Source organism: Atractosteus spatula, chromosome 27, assembly GCF_055471065.1.
Source record: "Atractosteus spatula isolate fAtrSpa1 chromosome 27, fAtrSpa1.hap1, whole genome shotgun sequence".
NCBI lineage: Eukaryota > Metazoa > Chordata > Actinopteri > Semionotiformes > Lepisosteidae > Atractosteus > Atractosteus spatula.
In genome coordinates, this window is record NC_142732.1 from 4725741 (window position 1) to 4752706 (window position 26966).

Below are 26966 nucleotides of genomic sequence, written 5' to 3' on the forward strand. Positions count from 1 at the left end.
GACATATTTCTTTGTTTCGAAGACAAGGGAAGAAAGTATTGCACACAACACTAGAGGAGTGGAGGCTCTGAGAACTATTCTGCAGGTTGTGAATAGCATTACAGCTATGTGTTCATTGACAATTTGGTTTACAAATTAGATGGTTGCTGAGCTACTTCCATTTCCTATATCCTTGATCTGGTTTTATACTATCCAAATAACAGGAGAGGGAGGAGAAGCCATCATCATCTTTAATTTGAGCAATTATATCAAACAGACAAGACGAAAGCAAGTCCATTACATCTAAACTGCAAATGTTTTGTGTGTGTGTGTGGGACAGAAATTTACATTCGTGTTATCTTATGTTTGAGGAAAAAAATAAATGCATAAAAATGTAGGAGCACATTGTCTGCCTTGCTCTGCGCGGTGAGAATACATTTTGCAATACTACACATGGCACAAAACTCATATTAGTTACAAAACGTATTGTCATTTCTAATTGCATTTACCTTGAACTACTAAACAGATAAAAAGAAAGAGGCAGATAAGATGTCCATGCAAATATATGTTAAGAAGGATAGATGCAAAAGATTAATGTGATCTCAGTGGCCTTAATCTATAATGGTCACCCCTTGTTATGTGCTGTGTGGATAGCAGAATTGTTGTAAGGCTAACAGAAAATAAGTTCACATTGTAATATTTTAATTATAATTCAATGATTAATCAAATAGGCAATTTCCTACTGTATATACAGTATAGCACTTCTTATTCCAACAGATCCCAAAGAATATTTATAATCAATATTGCTTAAAATAACGTTTATTTTAAAACCATCATATACAGTATATTATTACTATTACAAAGAAATCAAACCAGGAAATATCAGCACTCCTTATTGCTTAAAATGTATTTTCCTCCAAAATGTCAACTGCAATTTTCAAAAATTTAACTATTGGTATAAGGGAAAAAATAATAATTTGATTAGCCTGTTGGTACAAAATATGTAGAGGGTTTGCTAACATTAAAAAAAGTATATGTGACACAAAGTGCCTTACTCTGTTCACTTCTGCTTCACCCCAGGTGCAATATGGTAGCAAATTACAAATGACCCACACATGGTACAGAAGTAAAGACATCACAATGCCTGTTGACACTTTATGATATCATCTGTGACACAGAAAATGGCAATTAAACCCATCACATAGCATTGTAATTCTTAAGGGATAATAGACCATAGATTTTAGTGAAATCCTGAATCTCTACCTAAAAAGCCATTCAGTCCCACTGAACTATTTGAACTACTAAAAGCTATGTGCTTTTACCATGACCCTGTGGTCTTAAATCTGCCAAATTAGCATTTGATGGGCATTTTATATAAGGTTTTCAACTCAAATAAAAGACATCAAGCCATTTCCATTTACATAAGACCTTTACGTTGATGTGTTGTAATTTATTTTGTGTCTGCCTTTCTCTTTTCTGCCCTTGCTTTGTATAACAACTTCATCTTTTGGAGGTATGACTCACAGTGCAGTAAGCAAGCGCCAATCCTCTTTGGAATTCAAATTGACTGCAAAAAAGCCAAGCAACTGCTATACCACTCATGTTTCATATAAAGCCACCTCTGAGCGATTCACAGACTGGGAGAAGTCATCAATAAACGTCAATGATACTCACTACTAAATAATCTGACACTAGCTGCAAATAATTAAAAAAGGGAAAAATCAAGATTTTGCTTTTTTTGATTGTGATTACTTCCTAGACAAGCCCATTTGAATGTTTTGGGAAAACTGTATCGAACAGCACTGAATGAAATTTCCATGTTTTAAAACATTTTTCACAGTCAGTGATTCATCTCAGAGAGGTCCGTACCCAGCATTCATCAAAGCTGTTTCCTGCAGAGAAACGAGAAATAGCATCAGCCCAGTGAAAAGATACAGAAATTATTTAACCCTCTAAAGCCCAGCATTCTCCTTGGTAAAAAAACTCATGTTATTGTAAATGCACTGCAAATTAAACAGAATTTTGGGATGATTTAAGGAAACTAGTTTGCATTACAAGAAAATATGTCACTGATCTTCCTTAAGTGAATATCCAATAGAGTAAACATTTGACATTTTAGATAAACTAATGAGGTCTTGATAAGAAATTTGTGCTTTTCTTTTTATTTCATTCTGAAAATCGCAGAGTGAACCAATCCATTCTCATGATGCATTTAGAGAGATTTTGATGGAATGATACATAATTAATGACATGGGAGCAGAGGCACGCTGCCTGAAACTTCATTTCTCTCTCTCCTTCCTTCCTTCATTTTTTCTCTTCCATGGGACTGGCCTGAAAGTTTCTGTACTTTTTTAGGTTGTTCCTCTCTCTATCTTTGTTCAGCCTACCACGGTTTAGTATAGACAAAGCCTTGCATATAAATACCCTAAATTCAATTTGTGGTTTGACTTTTCTTTTCAACAACAACAGCTACATTTCCACAACTGATTAGTCTCCTTTTGTTAGCATGTGCTGCATGCTAGAGTTAGCAATTTCATTCAGCGCTGGAACACTTATCCTGAAGTCAAACGAGCGCTCGTTTCTGCTGGGATTACAACCCTCTAGAGCCCCAGACCATTTCTCTTTGAGCAAGAACAAAAAAAAAACTCACTTGCAGGGATGAAAAATGACAAAAGACCAAGAGTAATGCAGGAACTAAATCTTCAGAGACAGACAGATTCCTTTTAGCCAAGAAAGAAAATCGCAAACAATAACATAACCTGTTCAGATCATATTTTTTTGCCCTGGTTTAAGGAAGCTAAGCAAAATACCTTCAACATAACGGTAGCATTATATTTACTTCAAATTGCATCCTTGATGTAGAAATATGGAGGAGTTATTAAGGAAAACCTTAAATGACATCAATTCTACAGTGCAGTAGTCATTCATAAAACTGAACTGTCAGGAGGCTAACAATATTTGTGTACACACTAGCTCAGAAAGAAAATCAAACTTTATTACAGTGGTAGTGTTGGAAAGAAAGCAGCAAATCACCCAGGAAACAGCTCCTGAATAGTTAAAGGTTAGCAAATTTATCTTTGAAACAGATGTTTCTTAGAATAGGGAATCAGAAGCACTGTTTGATAAATACAGCAGAAAAGCTGTTATCACTTGCCATTCTAAAGGGTTATTAGTAATTTATTTGGCTGATGCTTTTATTCAAAGCAAAATATATTTATACTTATTTATGCAGGTGGTCATTTAATGGGATCAATTTCAGTGAAGTACTTGGCTTAAGGGTAAAAAAGTTTTACCTCACATGATTTGGACCTATAACCTTACAGTTCAGAGTCTTAACCAGTCCTTCACACTAAAATGCTTCCTAAACTTAAGCACTGAGCCCGTGAAATTCTCGCTCTGTTTAATAAAATTAGCAATTGCAATATGATTTAAAATAGAAAAAAAAAATGAAAATTTGGAAAATTATTTATTTGGAAAACTAGAGTTTTAGTTCAGAAGCGTGAAACGGAATTGTGAATTTTGATTTTTGGAAAACTTTGAAAAATATGGCCAAATTCAAGTCCAGTGCTTTATCCTTTTCATGTGTGAACATGATCTAAATTCATGCAACCTATTCCTTAGTATATTTTGAACACTCTGTTTATATTTATACAGTAAGCATGACTTGACTACTTGTGGTAACCGAGATAAGAAAACTGGTTCGTAAGAAACACAGTCATTTGATACGTATTCTAGACTTATATCTAGGTATGAAAGACATTGTATTTTTCTGTTTTGTGCACTTAAATAGGGGCTTTTCACAAAGAAATAAAAAACACTAGTTTAATTAATTAAACACCTTCAGATGAGATTTCATATAAGGGGAACACCTGAAAACTGATAATACACAGAAGCTATTCCACAGATACCTTAATGAAAATCACTGTGAACAATAATTTGCAATCAAACTAAATAAAAAAAAGCCTCAATTTGATATCCCATGATCTAAGCAGTATGTACCAATGCTAATGCCCAAAATGTGCTGTGATTTCTTGAAGAAGAGTTTATGCATTGCAAGGGGCTTCTGCTTATTTCCCATCTTCACAACAGACATGTTGGTGTCATAATAAAGGTGGCCTGTAAGAGCTCATTCATAGCAGCAATTTTTCAAAATGACAAGATAAATCTGCGAGAAAAACACAATGCATTAAACACAACCCCTGCACTATTTATTTTAAAGTGAGGCTCTCCATTTCAATAATAAAGTTTATCTTTCCGTCTGTGCTGCTGCTAGATTTAATATAGGTTTTTGCCACAGATTCTAGACTATGAAATAGCTATTATTCAGTCAGTCTTGCACTCTAGCGGTTTTGTCAAACCATTCCTTCAAAAAAAAAACATCTGAAAGTTTTGGTCTATCACTCTTACAAGCAAAGCAACATGATTTTGAGAATATTTTAAAACATACAGCCCAACAGAAAAGACTCAACAAAAATGATATTTATAAAAAGCAGAAAATTGCAAAAGACTACTCTTTACCTAATCAGTGATGACTGGTCTATGAATATTGTGCTTCCTGTCTGTAATTATGTCATGTGGAACATTCCTGTGGCATAAATTACGTAAACTTTGACAGCAAAGAAGAAATGCATTATTTAAATAATTTCTGCTTCACTGCTAATACATTATGCATTTCATTTCCTTTAACCAAAGACTCAAAACGACACTTTGAATGATTATGAGGTAACTTCTAAGCATATTGTTCTGTAGAATTTTTCTTTTTGATTTTTTAAAAAACAATTAAAATCTGCTTTCAAATCAGTTTTGTTGACTATTTCCAGCATCAATTCCTTACTGTTCATACTTAGAAGGCTGCTAGATACGTAAGTGATTACAGATATGATATTTGGAACAGTTTATTGTTGATGTAAGATCAAAGCTCTGTAAACTATCCAAATGATCTCCGCTGTAACCTAAAGTATGGTTTTCATAGACTTTGTCAATGTCTTTGAGAATTCTGGAAACATGAATCAGGTTGCTTTAAAAGCCATGAAGTTCATGAGAGTCCTTCATTCCTTAAGGATCAGTGGAAAATGGGAAATTTGATCTTTCAGACACAAATGGCCTTTTGTACTCAAAATGAGTGTAATTTGCAGTATACTTTAGCACCATACACCTGTGCAGATACATTCTTATTATTCGGGGTTTCACAGCCAGTGGTTTTTTGGCACAGGACTAATTACCTGTCTCTATGATCAACTACTTGATTAGTCAGAAGAAACACACAAGATGTCTTTGGAGCGTGTTTCAAAACACTGAGTTCTGCGAGATAGGAAGCCATGTAGAAATAAGGGAACAAGGACAAGCACAAGCTTAACTATTATTTTTTGCACTCCCACAAAAAAAAAACATTTACAAAAGGAGGGTCAGGAAAGTAGTATAAGGCCATTAAATAATAACTTGTTTTTAGTGTCGCTAATAAATTCCATTTTTAATGTTTTATCTTTGGTCAGATGTATAGTGTATACGACAGTGAAACATGAACCAGGGGACACAAGGGGGAACTCCGAGAGGCGCTTACCGCTCTGAAAACAGGAGGTACTTCTTTGGCTGGGTTGTGCGAGTATGAAACACACTACAAAGACGTATTACCCTGAGGTTTTTCAAGAAATGGCTGAATAAATTACCAACTGTGAAGAATAAACAAACATGATAGATGGGCTGGATGGCCTCTCATTTGTAACTGTACATATTTTCTTATGTTTTAACACTGTTAAGACTTAAGTACAGCATTATAAAAAGTCCAACAGTATTCTTTAATTACGACACTTACACAAAGTGCCTTTATTCTCAAGGATATATTGCTAGATAGTCCATCCTTCCAAACTGAGGGGGCAACAAGCAGAAAAAGGTTAGGGTTGCCACTGTGAAGCCAACATGACTTTGAAAGATCTGCAAAGGTCTCTGTTTACGATGGGAGTCATATCCCAATCCCTACACAAAGCTGGCCTGTATGGGTGAGTGGCAGAAAAGAAGTCATTACTGAAAGAGGTACACCTTATTTACCTTTACTGAAGAAGACTCAAGATAGACTGCACACATGGCTAAAAGCCAATGGCCAGACATGACAAAAACTAAACTTTTTGGTCTAAAAGCAAAGCGTTCAGGTGCAAGCCCAGCACAACAAATCAACTAGACAGCACCATCCGTCCAGTTAATGGTGGTGGCAACATCATGATGTGGGGATGCTTCTCATCAATAGGGACAGGGAAGGCTTAATTCAGGGAAGGAATAAACCCAAATTCACCGTATTCTCAACATGCAACTTGAACAGCCGCTTATGAAGCACAGGTAACAAAGGCACCTACAAAAATCAGCCACCAACAAGAGAGCTATTTGAATCTTTGCTGATGAAAAAAAAATCAATGTTTAATATTTTCACAATACCGAACTTTGTTTTCTGTCTTTCCTTTTGGTGCAGAGAATGTATCTGTCTTCTTTCATAGAAATACATTACAACATATAAATGAAATAAATACATAAATATAATCAAAAAATACATACAAAAAAGGCATGAAATCCCACACAGACAGGTCTTTAAGAAACACTACAATACTCACCATCAGTGCGTAAAAAGTATTTCCCATCGCCTCCTCATAAAACTGCTCCTCTCGCTGGTACTCTTCACTGCTGCACCCCTGCTTCCTAATTTTGCGATTCAAGCACTGTAGCACCAGCTGGGAAATTTCTTTTCCTGACTTCCTCGACTGTGTTTTCAGGAACTTCTTCTTACTGTGCACAGTCAGAAGGCTATCAATCACCTGTTTGGTACAAAAAGATACTTGACTTGCTAATCCTTGAGTTGCTAACCCTATTACTAGCCACACTCAAAGCATCCACTGTTTGCAATAATGCATCTTGTTATTTTTCATTAAGAATTTATAATTACCAAAACAGTTTTTTTTTAAATTGTAATTCTATTTTTGGTTCTGCTGTTGTGACTAAACTATATAAAGCATGGAGCTGACACTTCTGACTTCACTTATCAGAATTGAATGTTTCATAAATAATTCAGGTATATCCACGGTAGACTTGTATCATAGAAAGCACGATGTTTTATGAGAATTTTTAATGACACAATACTTTAGGACATTCAGCCTTGATTGCATTCAATAAGACTGTGCTCTCTCATGTTCACATTGACGTTTTAGTATTGATCAGGTCAGACAACTCATCCCACCCCAGATCTTCCTATTTCAGCTCTCAGCATGAAAGACCTACAGCTATGAATAGTCCTGGTAAAAGAAAACCTTAAAGCTGTCTGTTTTCAAACAGAGCAGTCAGTTAGGTAACTAGGGAGACAAGTGTGGAAAAAAACTGCAGGTCTCAGCTCCCACTGCACTGAGGGCCTTGGCAAAATTATCTAATACTTGAAAAACAATAAAATGTCTGATAAACTAAGATTATATTTTGCATCCTTTACTTTTAGCGATATTTTTACATTATAACTTATATGATGGACATAGGCTTACTTTTATGCCCATTTTAAATACCCTGCTGACATCTTACATTTTCTTAATTATTATGGAATCCTAGTTAAATTAACAGCTCAATCTAAGAATTTAAAATAACCAGAACAATAATGATAAATTGCTCTCTCCTTGCTAAATCTGCACAAACGTTTTCCAGTACATGTTAAAAAAAAATAACATTCATGGATTCAATCAAGGTTTTGCTGTCACGGGCAAGACATGGTGTCTTTTTTAAAAAGCAACGGAATTCAAAGTATTACAGAGTATTGAAGGCTTCATCCTATATAAAAACATACCAAATCAAAAACAGTGCCATACAGAAAGGAAAGGTGATAATAAATTTTAACAATTTCATGCATATTTCAACTTTGCACAACAGTCACTTATTCATAATTACTATATATTACTGGATACATTTAAGCATTGAGGGGAAATCAAACAGACCCTTTAGCTACGAGGCCTTTTTCTACAGCTGAATATGTTTTCAGTCAGCTAATAATAAAATATCGCAGCTTTGTACAGAAATGTAGACTTCAGGGAAGTATTCTTTATCATATTGCCGGCACCATAATATAAGCTTAATAATGTAATGCTCACTGTAATGCTGTTAGTATAGTTACACATCACATCTTAATAATGTGTGCAAAACATTCACATTTAATGTCTTCTAAAAATACTATATATGCACAATGCAAATGGCTACAATATTGTGTCTTAATTGTTGTAGCACTGCTGAAAGAAACATGCTGTCTGAAATGTTTTCTCTAGCATAACGACAACGTCCCAGCAGTGTTTGGTAATGATATTGCAATGTTTTGCGTCAACTGGGCGGCGCTGGAATCATCACAGCCGCAATTTGTGTTTCCCACAAAAAAAAAAATGAGAGCCAGAACTAAAAATGGCACAAGCCAGAGAAAAAATGAGTTTCAGTAAGAAGCAGATTTCCAAAGTACACGAAGGAAAGAAAAATATCATAAAAAGCATAAAAGGGAGGTAAAATAGAAGGGAAATCCATTAAAATGACATTTAAGAGCAATACCCTTTAAGGAGGCTACCCATATCATCGACTGGTCTCATAAAGATTCCTAATGCCTGCTCTTCAACATCCTTGCGTGTGACATTGCTTTATGACTTTATGAGTCATGACAGAGAGGATGGAAGATGGATGTCAGGGATACAGGGCCTACTGCTTTAATCAGTTCCTGTGGATTTTATGGTGAAGTAGAAGTGTCTGTGCATCGGTGCTTACAGGCAAATCATGGCGTTCATCGTCAAAATAGTGTCCATCCCAAACTTCGACCGCCACACTCCCATAGTTTTTCTGCGGCTTCAGTTCCTTGTTTTTCAGGCTGCGTGAGATGGCATCTTTCAAAGGAATGGATATCGCAGCCCCAAGAAATCCCTGGTGAAAAAAAAGACAAATGAGGTACTTTTTATGTAGTTCATTAAGCAGATTTTTATATTTCACACCTCCCCAGAGTTTTTATTAAATGTTATTACAGTACGAGAAGGGCTGTTTTAATTTATATAGTCACAACAGCCCTAGTTAATTTCTTAATTTTAAAGAACTTTGTTCTTTTTAAACAAGAGTGGTGTTAATAATCTCTCTCGATGTAAAAAAAGTACTAAGAGGTCCATATAATAATATATTGTAATAAAACAGGATGTGCATGAAAGAACAATCATCAGATAATGTGTCACACAATTTTAATGTTGTGAAGTATTTACATATTGAAAAGCCAGATGACATTCATAAATGGATTGTTTAAATGACAATAATTTAACATTGGTATTACATCATTAGGAGACAGAAAATACAAGAGGTAATTTAAAAAGACTACATATGTGGCTAAAAGTCTTAAATATGCATTGCTTATTTACTGTATATACACTTACTGCTTTCTCTATAGAAATATAATTCTAGGACACCATCCAACAATGACCTGTAAATATCCCAAATCTATTTTTAAAGTAAAATAGAAGTTGAATTACAAACCATAAAAAATGCTTCACATAATTTTGCATTGACTTTGATGTGTGCCAAGATGTTTTGTAAAGCATGTGTTTAAATGTGCAAAACAAACCAACATACAATTCCAAAGGGTGGTTTTCAAGTGAGGTCCTTAAACACTTTTATCGCTGAAAATTAAAAACAAAATCCCTATACATTTGAACATGAAACTCACTATCATATTTCCAACTCGCTTGCCAAGAACAAAAAGTGTTCAACTAGAAGGTGTGGCCACTGTATTTAATATGTACAACTGTGTTTTTCTTTTCAATTTATTTTCATTAACAAGAACACACAACAGGAAAAAAACAGTAACCATAGTTTATAATTGTTAAAGGTATCCTCTTTAAAAATATTTCAATAAAGAAAAGCAACTGCCATCATTTCTCATTCATACACCAAGTGGCTGTTACTGAAGTTATGGTTTTAAAATTAAAACTTGGCGACATGAAGAAATAACGCACACCAACAAAAATCCCATTAAAAAAACCCTGGCACAATAACTTAACACCCACATTGCTTCCAGTAGAGTCAGAGTTTGCTCCTACATTTTCCTGCCAAGCTTCTTTGCATTACAGGAGCTTGTGCACCTTGGTGCAGATGGCTGCAAGCAAAATTATAGCTACTGGTCAAGGACAGACAGTGTCACCCTCCTAATTAATACCTGATTTGACGTTAAGATCAGAAAATGTATTGCTGTCCTACATATGACAGGTCACATGATATTTTAGTAGTCGCAGAAGAGCAGTTAGCTCTTTTATAGCTTAGCAGCTGGCACACTTTGCTTGTCCGTCCCGATAGGTGATCCCACTGTTTACAGTTTTGTCTCGGATCAAAACGGTACTCTCAAATAAGTGTGTTACCAAACACTTCTCTCCTGATCTGTTGGACAAATGCAGCATATCTGACATCAAATATGTGCTCTATTCTTTGTTTTGTACAAAGAAACACATTTTATCCATTTTAAAAGAGGAATTAACATGAATCATATACTTGCAGTGTAACTTAATAGAACACAGTTACTGTTTTTTCATTGTTTTGCAATGCAAGCTGAGCAAAAGAAGCACTCACACCACCAGGATTTCCTTGGAAAATGGGCACATGGTGAATCCCACTCCAGACATAAGGACTGCAGCAAATAAAAACACAAGAAAACAAAACTAATTCCCTACTGAGGAACAAAAATGCACTTATTTTTTTGGAAACTAAAAGTTTCCTAGTCAGACAATAAAACACAGAAGATTGCATCTAACAGCATGTTCTAATAAAAGAGACATTACTTACTGTGAAAACAATACTGAATATGTTTTTACCCACTGAGACTGGATCACTGTCCAAACAAGCACATGAAATGCTGGGACTTCCAAAGAAAAAAAAACGTCATAATTGTAGGTGACCTATCATGAAGATAGCTCTGTTTACTTTATTTGTGCTATTAGCTTATCTTAATCACTTTAATATCTGTTAATAATAAATATTAAAGGAATTTAAATTAAGAATAACACTTTTAAATAATCTTCAGTACACTAGCAGTTTAAATGAAAGTGCAGAATAATTCCATTCAGTAAAGATCCTTCTCATTAAAAACATGAACACAATTTAATGTGGTTAGAAAGCTTTCTCATTAAAATAAATTTGAAATACAGAGAAGCAAAACAATATTCTAGTATAATAGCTACAATTGTAGAGGAATGGCCTATATAATGAAAAGTGAAGGAAAAAAGTTCTAATAACTAAATTACTGTGCATGACCTGGCTTAACTGCATACTCAGAGGAGTGGTTGGTTTATTGAAAAAGACAGTAATGATTTTCACTCAGATGGTTGTGCTATTAAGAAATTTGTTGACAATGCTTTGTCTTCAATGACATATCTTCCAGGCTTTTTCACATACTATAAAGCTGCACGCAGTGCTGGGTTTCTCATGACTTCCTACTGTATATATTGTTTCTATATGGGCCTGGATAAGTCATTTGGTTGTCCTGGCTGAGATTCCGTATGGCATGGTTCTTTCTGTTCATCTCAAAGCCAAGAACACCGGACCACTTAAATACATTCATACGGAAAATACACAATTCCATGCTTGTGGATCCAGATGAAGATTACGGCCAACACTTTCTGATGTATCCAGTACATACTGTATTAGATACACACGTTTTTGTGTGTTAGTTCAGTGCTTTCGGAAATATAACAAACATATGCTTAGCATCTAAATTATTTTTCTCAGCGATGACTCCCAAATTATTATCACACATTAGGCATGAAAAATGTTCCTAATGGGTCTAAACAACACATAAAAACTCAATCATAGGAGACTGGTATACTAGTCTTGTCTTGTCTATCTTAATCAGCCCACTTTTTGTTTTTGTGTTTCTTTTTGGTGATAGCTCTTTTATATGTATTCTCTTTTCTATTCTTTGAACAAAACAATGTTAAATTCAAGACTTAAAATTGTTAAAGGATTGGTAAAAATAATTATCTTATGAGACTTATATTGCTTTGTACCCTTTTCCCTTTTAGAATCTGTCAATTGACGACTTCAATGTACAGTATGGGACAACTTCCATTTTTTGTCAAACCACCTCACCTACTATATGTATATGTTATCTCTCTGTGTGGATAATAAAGTTGGGAAAACACCTGTCAGGGTAAAATATATTTATGTTATACACTAGTTTACCATGAGTCAAAATCCATTATTATTTCCTTCTGATTAAACATTAAATGAAAACAGTGAAAGGGATTTTTTACAAAGAATTATGAGCCAGATTTGCGGACGTTAATGACTCTACAGCAAGTGGGCAATGAAATAATAGTTTTCTCTTCATTTAAAAGGATAGTCTTAAGTGTTCTGTGAAAGACAAGATAGATCTTTTCAATAATTTTTAATGATTAGTGCAAAATATTTTTGGTGCTGCAACATCCACAAAACACTTTATGCTTTCAAAGGATCTGTGGGTTTCCTTTCTGTTGAAACGCCCATTGTTCAGACAATGGCTGTTAATTGCTTTGTACTGTAAGTGTAAGACTACACTGTTATTTATATAAAGTATATAACAATGCTCATCCCCCTACCCCTCAAACAGTGGGACCACGGCCCAGCCCAGCTGTGACTTGGAGTCGAGCTTCAGGTGCCCCCCACTGTGGGCACTCACTGTCCCACACCTCTGGCCAGAGGGGTCTGCCCTGTAAACAGCACTGAGAGCGAACAGCTGGACCAGCAGGACTGTGTGGGGATCATGGTATGGGTGTAGAACCTGTGGGAGAATAGAAGAAGGGCAATACATGCATACAGATGTATATATCCACTAAACTGTATATAGTGTCTAGTAATTTTCTGCTGGTCTAAATTTCTGTATGTATTAAAACAAAAGCATAACATTTCCGGCTACTGGCTTTTGTGAACCACAATAAAGTACTGCTTTATTTCTATGGTTTCTAACCACTGCTCGTCTGCAATAACTCATTTAGAAGGAACACAAATGACCATTTTTTCCTGACGAAACTAAATGTAGTGCTTCCCAAAAAACAATGTGAAGGTAGTGCTTACAACGCAATGCTGTCAATTTTCAGAAGAAATATTCTGCTTTACATGCTATATAAATAACAGTACTACACAGATGAAAAACTCTGGCTCAGCTGTTATTAAATATGTTTCTAAAATAAATCCAGAGTTTAAACCTTAGTGTAGGAACAAGAAATGGACTTAAAATCATTTTGAGCCCCACAAGACTAAGTAAATAAATACAATTTAATAAAACAATGTGCACGTCCTGTACATTTGCGACGTCAGAAAAGCTTACAAAAGATGGTTTTTAATAGAGCTACACAAGAAACCGCACTTTCATGGGCAAAGTAAAGTCTGCAAGAAGAACACTGATCAGTGAAAATGCATTGAGAAGAAGCATTTCAAGGCGTGTGATCACAGGCTGTTCAATTACAGAACCCTTACACATTCAAATATAGAGAGAATGTGTAAGTGCACCATCCCAAACTCAAAGGACAGGAGATATAGACACAATTCCTTACAGGTAACTTAGTCATGTGCCCTTGGCCAGGCTTATCATGCATGCTCATTCAGAAGTGAATTCAGAAGGGCTCTGAGGGGACTCTACAATCTCATCACAATGAGTGTGTGTGCTCATTTTTACATGGCCATTATCTGTGTGAAGAGTAACGTGAAAAAGCAGAGCTTGTCTGATTTAATTGTGACCATATGTTCCAAGGAGTGAGAGAACACTCTACAGGCATCCTACGCTCGTCTCACCCATACATCTAACAACCTCTTATCATGTTTTTTTAACAACATACTGTATGACCGCCAAACAGGAGATACAATTCAGTAGGGACTCCTCACATCCAGATATACTGCACTCTAAATTAAATTAAAGAGCACATCCCTAACTCCCTTCCTTGAAAATGCAGACTTCTAAAGACATCCACCGAGATACAGCAAGATGGAACTGCAAGACACACGTCTATTATTTTCAACTGGGCCATTTCAACATGCTCATTCAGTCAGCTGAGCTCTTGCACTGGCTCTCAGACAGTACTCTGCACCTTCTGTAGCACCTTGAGATTGGGATCCACAAGACTAAAGGTTTGAATTGCATGTGTAATCACTCCTTATTGTGGGTATGATTAGGTGGATAAAAAATATCAAAAGATTAAGATTAAAACACAATGATGTGGCTCCAAAGTTGAATTCTATATCCAACTCGTAGGTATTTAATTTACATATACAGCTGTTCTTAAGATTATTAAACCAGGCCCAAGAAAGTATTGCGTTGGTTCAAGAATTCATTCTACAAGTGAAGTGTGAATACACAGCCAGACTACTAATTAAATGCATATTTACGAAAAATAATTACTATTCTGGTGAGTGCCTCTAGTGCTCGTCCTGCTTTCGAGAGTTACAGCATACCTTTAGCTTCAAAAAAAGACCCATTCATTGAACAAAAGGGCTTCACAGTCTCAAAAAAAAGCTTGCTGTGCTGTAGTCTATAATTATTGCATAATGAGCTCTATTTCTTTTCCATTAATTAACTAAACCAGTATAACAGATTTGTCTCCCACATAACAGACATCAAACGTTACCAGGTACAAGAGACAAAGCATTCTTCGTACTGTGTCTTCCTCACAAAGGGGTGACCAGAAAGTACACTGACACGTCACATCTAGTCATGACTCACAAACTGTTTTACACTGCTTAAAAGAACATGAATCATGTTCCAGATAATCATTTTGTAAAAAAAAAACAAGGAAAAACACTTATCTCACCGAGACATCATCCTGTATGCCTAAAAAGTGCAAGGGCTAAATTAATAGGTTAATATTGGTGAGACACAGAACTTAATGAGGGCTAGCAAAAGTCTCAACAAAAAGGAAAAAGAGAAATTAGCATTTCATCAATTCAGCTGAACTTTTGCATCCTTATCATCCTTGCACACTAAAAATAATGATAAATGAAAAAAATGCAACAATCAATAAATTAGCATGAGTTAGACACTACATTCTGCCTTTAAAGAAGTCAAAATTAACTTGAGTGTGAGAAAAATTGGTTTTGAAGATTGCTGCAGTGTACAAGTTCAGATGGCTTCATTGCACTTGAAGATATTAAGGAATTGCACATCAATTTCGGACTATTCAAAGTAGAAGAAAAAATAATTTCCTATGTCCTCCCAACCCGAGTGTAATATACCTTCTGGTTTTGCAAACCACATTTAATACTTTTTAAGTGATTATGGAATTAAGACAAAAATATTCACCTGCACACACATTTTAGATGTAGTCTGAAATCATAACAATTTGGAACATTTAGTGATGTGTAATGCAGTTGTGATTTTCAGGCAGCATGCATGCGCATTGCTATTATACGCTGAAATAATATTTGTCAGGAGGTCTCTTGTTCAACAAGCGTCAGAAATAACCCATGTGCAAATATAAAAACCACACATAGACAGGAGGCTAAATTAGGTTACAGGGAGAAGTGAATGAAACTCGAGTTAAAAAGGCTCGGAGGCAACCCATCAATGTCACCTGTCAGCTGTGTTCCAATTACAAACAGGGCTAAGCAATGAGCAAATCAATTAAGACCTGAACCGGAGAGCAACGAACCTTGTTTCATAATTTACTCAAATTTGCAGGGACTTTTTATTCAATTAAGGTTAAGCTTTAAGTGCGATTAAGTAATAGAAAAAAAACCCCTAAAACGACGATGGGTTAGGTATACCCACTGAGGATTGGTCAGTCCACCGGGGGCACCGCTGAAGACTGGTGAAATCACGGCGCAGAGTCACAAACTTCTCTTCGCCCCCCCAGCCCTGCGGCAGCTCAGCAAGGTGCAAACTTTCTGCTCCCTTCAGGATTCTGGCAAAAGCATTGACATAGAGGCCGCCGGCTGACAGGACAGAGATAACATGAAGACAATGTTATCAAGACACTGATCTCCTCATTTATCATTGATTCCTGTTTAGACAACGCAGCTACTGTATTAAAAAAAAAAACATTGTATCCGATTTTGGATTCGCAATGTACAGTTGTACTTTGCAAAGGTGTCAATGGACATACTACACATTTTTTTTAACAGCATAGACTAAGAGAGAAAACAGATCCAGCTGGAACACAAGGCAAACTGACCAGAAGATTTTTTAATGATTAAACATATGCACCCATACTAAATGAAAATATTTGTAGTCCATAAGACCGACTATGCATGAAGTACAGCACTAGAAGATTTTTCCAGGAAAGACCAAAGTATGTTAATGTACTGTATTACTGCTTCAAAATTAACAAATCATTTTTTTTAAATAATGAGATGAAATTACTGTATATACAAAGTAATCCTACAATTTAAGAAAGAACACAAATGCATATACAACCAAATTACATTGAGAACAAAAAACAAACTGCTCACAACATGAATCATAGAAAAGCACCATTAAAAAAACAGTGGTGTATTTGGTGTAAATATCAAATAAGTACTTCTTTCCAAATCTTATTATTTTAGTGGATAAGCTAGGCCAAAAGCAGTCAGTGTACAAAACCAGTGAAGAAAGATAAATACCTCCAGGGTTCAAAATAAATTTGAAAACCTAATTTATTTTGGCCTTGCCTGTGGAGAGTCTTTTGTGTATCATGCCCATGGGAGTCAAAGCTGCCTCCCTAAAGTGTAAAAAGACGCCGCCTCTTGATGAGTAAGCATGTTTTTAAATACAAACTGAAAAGACTCCTTCTCTTGATTGTGAGGGTGTTTGCTGGATATTTATATTAATGTGCTTTCATGATATTACACTGTGTACTTTCAATTGAGTCTCTCTTATCTTTCCTGTTCTGCGAGATGGTGTGAGTATAATATTTTATTTACACTGTCACTGCCTGCCAGGACACCCTTCCAAGTCTCAGTTTCATCTTCTACGCAGTACATGCTTTCAATAGAATTTTAAATGACTTAAACCGGTTACATACTCATTACAGTTCTTAGCATTAATCAGTACAGAGATTGGACAGAAAAATATTCGACAAAAAATTGTGGCAAATTTCTGACTGCCAAATTAAGAAAATACAAACCATCTGTATTTAAGTGGTGCTGTGGCACTTTGTATCATTTTCCCTGGGTTCAGACATCAATGAAAATATCTATGCATAAAATCTGTGCATGAAAAAGCTGGCAGGTGCAATGCTATGCAAAATTGAAGGGTTATTTGTATCTAGCAGGGTGCACCTTATTAAATGAAAAATTATGCTCTTGCTTGGGACATATTAGAGAGCTTGGGGTGTGGTGCTAAAATTAGAAACAAGCACTTAGAAAAAGAAATAAGAGGGATTAAAAATTAAATTTTTAATATTAGAAAAATTCAGGGCAAGGACTGTGTTGCATTCTAATTCCAGTTAGGAATGACAGTGAAATGAATCTAAACTGGATGATTGGATTTGGACTCTGAAGAAGACGAAGAAAACAACAAATAATACCAGTCTGTTTTTACTCCATAAATAATTACAGTAATAAATAATGTACTGCCAAAACTGGCCAGGTAACCAACTTATTGTTAACTAAATGTATTTAGTAAAATATCAAGTGACATAAGGTGGTAACCATTTAATTCCCAGACAGACAGGTAGACTTTAGCAAGGGTAGGAACGAAGCTGAGGTGAAAGACTTCCTTTTTAGCATTCATATTTGGCATTTTTGGAATCCCTCCATGTCAAAAATCTAATTACGTTCCCCTGGGTCATGTTAATATCCAGAGCTACTAAAGGAACGTTGTTGCTAATTGTCTGCAATTCAAGAACACCAAAATATCACTTTAAGGGGGATTAAATCTGGAAAGACTATCGAGGGCAAAATATCAGGATGGGGACCTGATACAAGTATTTAAAACACTCTTAAGGCAAAGTCAACCCCATGGACGTCTTCAGAATCAACAGTGAAGCACAAATCTGAGGACACAGGTGAAAGGTATTGGCAAGTACATTTAGTGAGCGTGAACAGGAGGTTTTTTTTTTTACACAGAGGTCTGTAAGAGTCCGGAACAAGCTATGCTGTCAAAACTGATTGCCTGGTTTCTTGCAAGAAACAGCTGGCTGGGAACCTCAAAACAAGTAGCTGGCTTACAGGAAACAAGCAAGGTGGGTCAAAAGGCCTCCTCTCTCCAGTAACCTCCCTTATGTTCTTATGGGATTAATCACATCTCAGAAAAAGTGAAACGAAGGATGACAGTTAAAGAAAATGCTGACAAACGCACAAGGAAAATTTTCAAATGATTCGTTGTTTTAATTGTGCAGAAACAATAGGCTGCAAATAGTTTAAAAACAAGTGTTTCCCCTTTAATAATATAATAGATGTGAAAACCAATAAAGCAGATTTCATTAGAATGCTTGAAATGTTACATACCAGGCAGCCCGAATGCCTGTGTGATGCGAATACGGATGCCAGCTTGCTGGTGATAGCGCACCATATGGTGTATACTAAGGTGTGCGGGGGGGTGCTGAGGTGGTAGCTGCTTTCGGGCATCCAGTCTCTCCTCGTACCAGGCCAGCCACAGCTCAGACGGAACTGCAGCGCCAGAACAGAGAAAAAGAAAAGCACAGCTGACATGATGAATAAATTTAGAAGGAATGTCACATCACTGTATGCTGCCCGTCATGGTCTCCCGAGCCCCACTGCTGAACATCGGGATAATTTGCTGCAGTAATTAAACAAAACAGATCACAACAGTGACTAATCAGATGCAGTCTCACCGAGTGCATCAGTACAATTGAAAAAAAAAATGATTTAAGGACAAAGCAAAAACTTATGCAAAGATGACAAAACATCTTTTGACAGTGCATGACAAAACAATGCTTCCAGTATTCTGCAATAAAAAATGATTTATTGTTATTGTTCTTTATTATTATAGTTCCTGGTGTTGCAAGCAATAATTATTGGTGTTGGATAACTAGCAACAGTAGTTTAAACAGCAGCAGTATTGATTCCTAAAATTTAGAACATGATTATTTAGCAACATTTATTCAGGTGACATTAAGGAATAAATGTTGACAGGTGACAAAAGGAATACATGTTTTTCTATACACGATTGAGATCATGTTCATATGTATTAAAAAGGTAAATTGTATGTCACCTCAGACAACTGCCTATTGGCAGCGTTAGTTAAAAAATAAGATGTATGAAACCAGCTTCCATTTGTACTGTACCACGAACACAGGTAATCAGCTACATTCCCCACATGTTCTTTACCATTAGCGTGTTCTTTGTTTTCCAGCTGTTGCATCATTTCCTTTACAGTTTTTGGGAAGTCTCTGTTCCTCTGGAATGTGGAGATAATGCCCAGCTCTGATTTATTGGGTTTGGCTCGGTCTGTGAAGTAAAAGCCACTCAGATAGCTTGGAGTGGGTTTTAAATCCTAAAGGGAAGGAGAGTTGAACAGATATTGAGATACACCATTTAGTTTTATGTTGCGGACTGTCATTGCAGTGGTTGGTTAGCCCTTGCTTGAGGAGAAATTTCTGAAACAGAAATGAGGGAAGGGCAAAACCACTAAGCTTGTGTGGAGAGATATTACTAAAAGCTCCCTTACTGCAAGAAAAAAAAAACAACTGTGGTTTACCATACAGTATTAGGTTCAATACATTAAAACTGCTTATCCTGTTGAGGGCCGGGGCAAGCCAGAGCTTACTGTGTAGGCACAGGGGGCAAACTGGGTATATATCTGTTCTTCCCCTGGATGTGATGACAACCTATTGCTGGGCTTTCCAGAAAGGGAAATGTATAATTGCTGATCACATCTTTGGGGGTTGGGAGTCAACTTGTACGCTTGGAAAAATGTGGAGAACATGCACACTCCACATAGACAGATACCCAAGGCCATGAATTGAATCCAGGATCCTGAAGTTAAGTTATTAATCTGTGTACATTAAATGCGCAGTTACAAAACACTGGAGTGTACCGTGTAGATTGAAAATTCCATCCACTGTTCTCTAGATGCATGGACACATGAATCATCTATTAGAAACGAATGCAACAGCATAAACAATTTGTGGTTTATAAATGTGACACATGTAGCATATCTCAAATACTTTATTAAAGTGATCACAGAGTTAAAAGAGACACAAAACATGGATCTCATCAACTAGAAAGAAGCTTGTGACCTAGTGAGCTGACTTTGAATTGGCAGCAATTTACAGAGGTCAGAACAGAATGATTTTTTTCACCTTGATGCACAGACGATTTAAAGCATGTTTTCCACAAAGCACATTAATCAACTGCACACAACCTTCTTCTGCATAACACCGCTTATTAGAATTACTGTCTCAGATGCAAACCTCTTTATTTTATTGCTCAGATCATTTTTTCTCAGGGGTGCATGAAACATATCCAATAACTTCTCTGCCCTTAAAGCTGCATTAAACACTAAGGTAAAATTATTAAGATACTTCATTATGAGAATGTTTGCTCTCATTCAGAGTAATAGTCCTGAAGGGCAGACCCTAATGGAAAAAAGAAATCCACCAGTTATCACACAAATTTTCTGTAATTACTAACTGAATGGTATTTTAAGTTATAAATTAAAATTAAAGATTTAATTTCACACCATCACACTTTATCCTAAGTATTTCCATGTATAACAGGTATGGTTGTGTGTCAAAAACATACTTAGCCACAATGTAATGGTGTATTACCATCTGCAGACTGCAAGGTTAGTGCAAATATACTACTCTTTTGCTGTCCAAACCTTTTCAGTTCTTAGTATAAATATAAAGCATACAAATCTTACGCTAACTACATGTTGTTCCAAAATGGAATTCCTTAGAACTGCACCAAAAACCTGGAAAATGGATTTACGGAGGCCTATGAGATTCCTTGGCAAAAGTGCAACATTCCTGGATTGCATGAGCAAGCCTTGCTCCAGTGGGAAAACTCCTCATTTTGTTTTCATAAACTCCTGCTGATTGCAAATGTGTTTTCATAAAGTGCCATCTGCTGGACATTATAATCCCTTTGTAGGAAAAGAACATATTCCACAACATGTAAAGGTTATTTCCATTCTGAAACGTTTATGAATATGACACGCATTGATTTCCAGCATGGAATTAATCTTTACTTGTTCCTTTGTAGCCAATGCTGACGATGCAGTTCCTCACTCAATCTTATCCCATGACAGCTCTTTTCTGTTTTGAACTAGTATGATTTTCCACATTCACTCATTCATAATTCTGCCTTCATTCGGTAATCTGTCACTTGTTTTAAAGGAAAAACTCTCATGTATCTCAGAATTTTATCATATATAAATTATATATATATTACATATATTATAAGATTATATGTCAAGTGCTACCTTTTGCTCAGCGTTTGTTTTTTTTTAACCGCTCTTGAGTCATATAGTGTGTGTCTTTTTAGGGATAGAAAGACAGTTTACAAATGCAAGCCTGTTGTTAGGGATTGCAGATGCCAAAACTCGTCCTTGAAGCACAGGAATCAGCTTCAAGTGTGAGACTATTTACAGCGGTTACTTACAGGCATGTGCGGTAAGATGCGGATTAGGAGCGTGCAGCAGGGAATTACAGGCTGGTGACTGAGGGCTGCTTCTGTCAAGGGGATCTGGTCTTTCGGCGGCATCCCCCCATGCAATCGGAGTTGGTGTCCTCCCACATTCAATTGCTCTTGGTCATTAAAAACACGGATGATGCAGTTCCCTGAATAAAATTCCCAAAATAAAATCACCCTGATCATTTAGAATCACCTTGGATAAGAAATGTGTTTTTTTTAATTAACAGTGGTATTCCAAAGTACATAACTCCACATCTTTTTAGTGTAAACTGGTGCAGACTTAACCACAGAAGACGGGTGTAATTCTCAACACCCACAGCCCTTGAACTGGACACCCGATCAGGCCAGTCATTCATAGGAGACGTTAATGAAACAAATTCCAAACTGCCATACAAACCTATGACACACAGCTCTCCAGTGTCTGAGCTCACAGTGTAGACCCGCAGCAAAAGCAGCATGTGACGACCAAATGGCTTTTTGTTACTTGGATTCACTGTCATGCGAAAGTTAAACTCTGGGCTTCTCGCCGGGGAGCTGAGATCCGGAAGAGCTGAAATGTCAGGCAAGTCTTCTTGACCTGATTGCAGGATTCTCCCAGTGACCTTAAGCATACAGGGCAAGTTAAAAACATGTTGTACTTAAAAACAAACAACATGTCTAGATGAAGGTACAAAGTAGTCATTTTTACTGCTCATTTGCAATGGTACAGTAAACTAAACCAGATCCTTGTCCAACCAAGACGTTATATACAGTAAAACACTGGCTATTTAACAGTGAAGGAGCTGGCAGTTCTGCTGTTAAGGAAAGCCAATCTGTAGATAACCTTACCTTTACAATAGTTGCGTTGTCTGGAATATACTGTACTGAATCAATGTAGAGGTCTAAGGGCTGGAAGACTGAGGACTGGTGTGGAACAGCCAATGAAGCATTGTGGGGCACCCAGGGAGGGTACAGGAAACGAGGTTCCTCTGGTGGAAGAGTGGTACTGCACAAGAGACACTTGGCATGTGTCACATTGTAATAAAACTGCCTGACATTTTGAACACATTAAAATGTCTCAACACGCCATTGTACATACAGGGCCATATTTAGAAAACGAAGCATTGCGTTTAGCTTGAAACACCCTTTCTGAAAAGGGAAAAAATAATAATTTTGTAAAACTATAAGGGAATATTTAAATTTTAAATATTTTTCAGATAAATACTAAATATTTATGACTCTTCCCAACTTCCTGATGTTCAGTTCTCACTTCTCAGGTGCTAACGCAGTAGGGCAGTAAAAGTTTTATGTACACAGCCCACAGCATCACAACCTTGGACCTGATCCGGCTCAGCATTGCCAGAAAATTTCTGGAATGTACTAAAGAAAACCTTTTTAAAAGTGTGCTGTTCAAATCCAATTCAAAGCATTTGGAATATCACAAATAATTAAAAAAGCCTGACATTGATGGAAAAATGTACTCTCGTTATTTTAAAGTTAAAAAAAAAGTATTTTTTCATTACCTTAAAATGTTGATTTTCACAGAGTACACAACTGTGGCTGCATTTTTAAACTTTACATCTTTGTACTGAACTTAATAACTCCCTCTGTGCAAGCCAATAAGAGAGTCAACAAGCTATTTTATTATACAGAGGACACATTAAATCTCACTCTCTCATACCTAGTTAGTCTTTTACTGTAAAATAAGAGCTGTATTAATGTAATCAGCTCTTCGCCAACTGGAGTTTTTCCAAATTCTTGCGTTTGTAAACTAGTGCAATTTAAAAAAAATTATATGGAGTATTACTATCAGTCATTGCCCTTTTGTCTCTTGACTACATAAACAATGCCAACCTAATCTACAAAGTCCCTAGGTTGCCAAACACTATTAAGCACAAGCATGCTTGACGTCCAGGCGGGGACTAAGCTGATTGCTCTCACGAGTCTGTGTATGTGCATGAATATTGTTATTGACGTTGGCAATAAGGAGACTTTGTATTTTCATATCTGAACAATAAAATGAATAAATGATTAACAAAAACAGTTTATTGTCACTTTTGATAATAAAAGTTGGCAAATGGTTATGGTTGTAAATGTACTGAATATTTTCTAAGGGAAATAAAGGGATATTGACTTTCCCCCAAGATCCTACTGTACTCCTATGATGCCATGTTAATCTGAAGAAGCCAAAGGTTTAACTGTGAAAAGCAAGGATATTTAAAAAGAAATATTTCAGGTTTTCAGAAAACTGTTCTTTAATAATGCTTTGTAAATTATAGGGCTTAGAGAGAAGGTTCAGTACAAATGTCTTGAAAAGCTGTGCAGTCAGGGTTTTATTTCCATCATATTTTATCACATGATTATACCTTTCCACTAAATTATCTTTTCACAGCTACAAGTGGAAACCTACTTCCAGTCTCAGATCAGTTCTTTCTTTTGGCACTTACCTCTGCAGTTCAGCATGACTGGCTCCTCGCCTGGGGCTCTCTTTAGAGGGATCGAAGACTGTGACCTGGATATTTGATCCTTTCTGTAGAGGCTCTGTAGAAACAAACAGCTCACTCTCTACATAACCTTGCTGTTGCTTAAGGTTTCCAAAACAATTAACTCACCAATCTCTCTGCTGCTATTTTAGAAAACAACTCTTCATGCATAGCTACTGACAGTTCTCTCAGCAGCCATAAAACCAAGGCATGTACTACTGACATGACTACTTTGGGGTAAAGAGCTAAAAGAGACAACTGACAAAGCTAAAGCTCTCAGAAAGAGAGATTCTCAGAAGCAATATCAGGCCACTGCACTCTGCATCTGTTCTCCGGCTATACAGCGACCTCATTCCATTCATTTCCAACAGATCATGGTTGAATTTTGTGCACCTCCACTAATTTAGGCATGCCATAGTACAGTGGGAACATTTTTCCTCAATCAATATTTAAGGTTTTTTTTTCTTCCTGTCTTTTAGTTTTTTATTTTTCTTTGCAGTCTATCCTGACCTTTAGCTTCATTCGCCCATATATGTGTTCTGTTGGAGCAAAAAATCTACTTTTTAAAAAAATGTGATCCATCATTTGTGATTCAGCTAAATGGGTTGCCACGGGAAGAAAGTGAATACGTTTGCTTTGATAGGTCTCTCTTAAACTACAACACCATTGACATTTCTGCAGAAAAATAACAGAATTCAACTCCAGCAGGGAACTTAAAACACTAGGCTAAAACTAGAAAAAAAAAACAGAATACACTAGAAACTATTCACAGATTCACAAAGAATTCTGTTTAAGCAACTCCAATGGAGGAGAACAATTTTGGGTTAAATCTTGGTCAGCAATAGATTACCGATCCTTTGTGTAAAGGAATATTATTAGAAAAAAACAGATGGGGAAAGATATATTTTAAGGTCAATACTTCTGTTTTGCGGAGTTTTATACACTTTGCATTATGGGCTTTGCAACTAACGATATTAGACATACAAATCACTTAAACACTTCTTAACAGTGAAAGCACTGCTTTCAAATAAATGCGTTATAAAAAATAACACAGTTTCCACTATACTTTATTGTTGAGTTTTCTCTTTCCTTGCATAAGAAGAGAACCAATCATACAGTTTAAATCACACTGCACCTTCTAAATTGTGGGTTGAAGTGTGGTTTGTCAAGGGCTCAACGTCAGCGCCAGTGCACAGTATGAGATGTGCTGTGGACACACTGGGGGTCCACTGTGTCTGAGGTCCAGATTTCTCTTCACAAAACAGATCAGCTTTCACCCAACCCAGTGTCACAGGAACAGAGCCTATAAACCACAGAGTCACTGTATTTTAGTAAAAAATTAAAGCTGCTTGTCTTTACAGTAGGCATATACTGTACAGCATATAAAATGAAATGAGCATTCTTAAACATTAAACGGTTAAGCAAATAATTTACCAACAAGCACAACCGACAGTATAATTACTGTACAAGTATATAACACAAAACTTAAAACTTAAAAAATCGATTATCTTTTTTATTTTTGTTTGGTAATCAATAAGATAGGATAAAAAAATATATCAATATACATTTTCTAAGGAAGTAAATACAAGCAAAATGTCTGTTAAAGTTTAAATTACACAAGCTGTTAAGCAAAAGGAAGAATATCCTCAACCTGACAGAAAATAATTTAAAGTATTGATTTATAAAACATAAGGAGACCAAGAGACCTTACCATACAAATGTGGGACATAAATAACCTTGATGACAACAGCAGGTTTGTCCTTCAAGTAACTGATTTCTCTGATATCAGATGGGTCCAGGGCATCAAAGATAAAGATATCTCAAGAGAAGAGGAAAGCAATATACAGTCAATATTACCCTAAAAGGACACTCTTACTGCATTTATGTACAGGGATGCATGTGATCTGTAGTACAGACATGCTGCACAGTGTAGAATCTGAGTAAATTCTAAGAGAACATAATGATTTTAATTCTGATTCGCTACACAATGCACAATTGCTACACACTTGTCAAAAGTTAACCTTCAATCAACTGGGAATATGTAACATTAGAAACAACATAAAATCCACATGGTAAACAGCTGGAGAATCTAATGTCATACTGTACCATTGAAGAGGAGTTTGTATTCAGCAGTGGTTTCTTTGCTGGGTGCTCTTTTCTCAACAGATGGCTTTAGGAGACTGGATTTGGAACGTAGCTTCACATTTCCATAAAGCACTGAAGTGATAAGTTTGACAGCAAGGGGATCAAAGTCCTTCATCCAGGCCTCCAAAGACAAAAACAAAATAGCCATCTCACAATCAAGTCGACCACGTGGGCAAAAATGCAATAAAAAGCGAAGGCATCTGATTACATATTTTCATTCTGGGGCAAAAAACCTTCAATGTACAAAATGGCCTGAGACTTTACATGGAAAGACTGCCATGATAACAATAAACTGTCTAAAATTAAAAAAATCAAGGCAATTTTGATCTAGTGTGTACTATAGCTGACAGAATTTACTATAGATCATATGATCCTCATAAAAAACAATTTCACAAAGGACTAATGTCTTGTGTAGTTCATATACTCTATGTACACATAAAGACACTAACTGAGCAATGATTTAGAATGTTTACTGTAGTTTCTTATATTATCTTGGACTACACTAGAAAGAGATTAACTTGAGGAATTGCTCACATGATGCAAGCTGTCCGTTTTTGGCAGCTTCAAAATCAAGTTGACAACAACATCCTTCAGCCCAATTGGGAGAATATCACCCATGGAGATTTGAGCTAAACATTCAAACAAATTCACGTTGATTAAACAAAGACACTCTTCACGTTTGCAGCACTTTGGTTCAACATTTATATGACAAATTAATCATAGGGGTTGTCGGTAAAATTTGAAGATTTATGGAACAGCCACATTTTTATCACCAGTGTTTGAAAACTTGAAGTACTAATTCAAGCAATCCTC

The 26966-nt window shown here is 36.2% G+C and overlaps 1 protein-coding gene across 1 annotated transcript; it reads right to left on the minus strand.

Moving 5' to 3' along the window:
- Positions 1-822: 822 nt before the first annotated feature.
- Positions 823-26199, minus strand: LOC148814225 (uncharacterized). Its single transcript, XM_088907047.1, has 15 exons — positions 26115-26199; positions 25720-25827; positions 25144-25311; positions 23973-24066; positions 22375-22531; positions 21944-22148; positions 21514-21692; positions 19237-19402; positions 18394-18555; positions 15737-15900; positions 12576-12757; positions 10573-10630; positions 8740-8892; positions 6579-6779; positions 823-1871 (listed from the first exon to the last, which is right to left on the minus strand). Exons 6-15 carry the CDS (start codon positions 22044-22046, stop codon positions 1833-1835), a joined length of 1407 nt encoding a protein of 468 aa, XP_088763173.1. The 5' UTR covers positions 22047-22148; positions 22375-22531; positions 23973-24066; positions 25144-25311; positions 25720-25827; positions 26115-26199; the 3' UTR covers positions 823-1832.
- Positions 26200-26966: the final 767 nt, after the last annotated feature.

Coding starts and splice junctions, on each gene's coding strand:
- LOC148814225 (XM_088907047.1), bottom strand. CDS start 22,046: ATGACAGTGAATCCAAGTAACAAAAAGCCATTTGGTCGTCACATGCTG. Junction 19,403..21,513: donor GCATCTTACCGCACATGCCT/GTAAGTAACCGC, acceptor CCTTCCCTTTAG/GATTTAAAACCCACTCCAAG. Junction 10,631..12,575: donor GTGGTCCCACTGTTTGAGGG/GTAGGGGGATGA, acceptor TATTTGCTGCAG/TCCTTATGTCTGGAGTGGGA.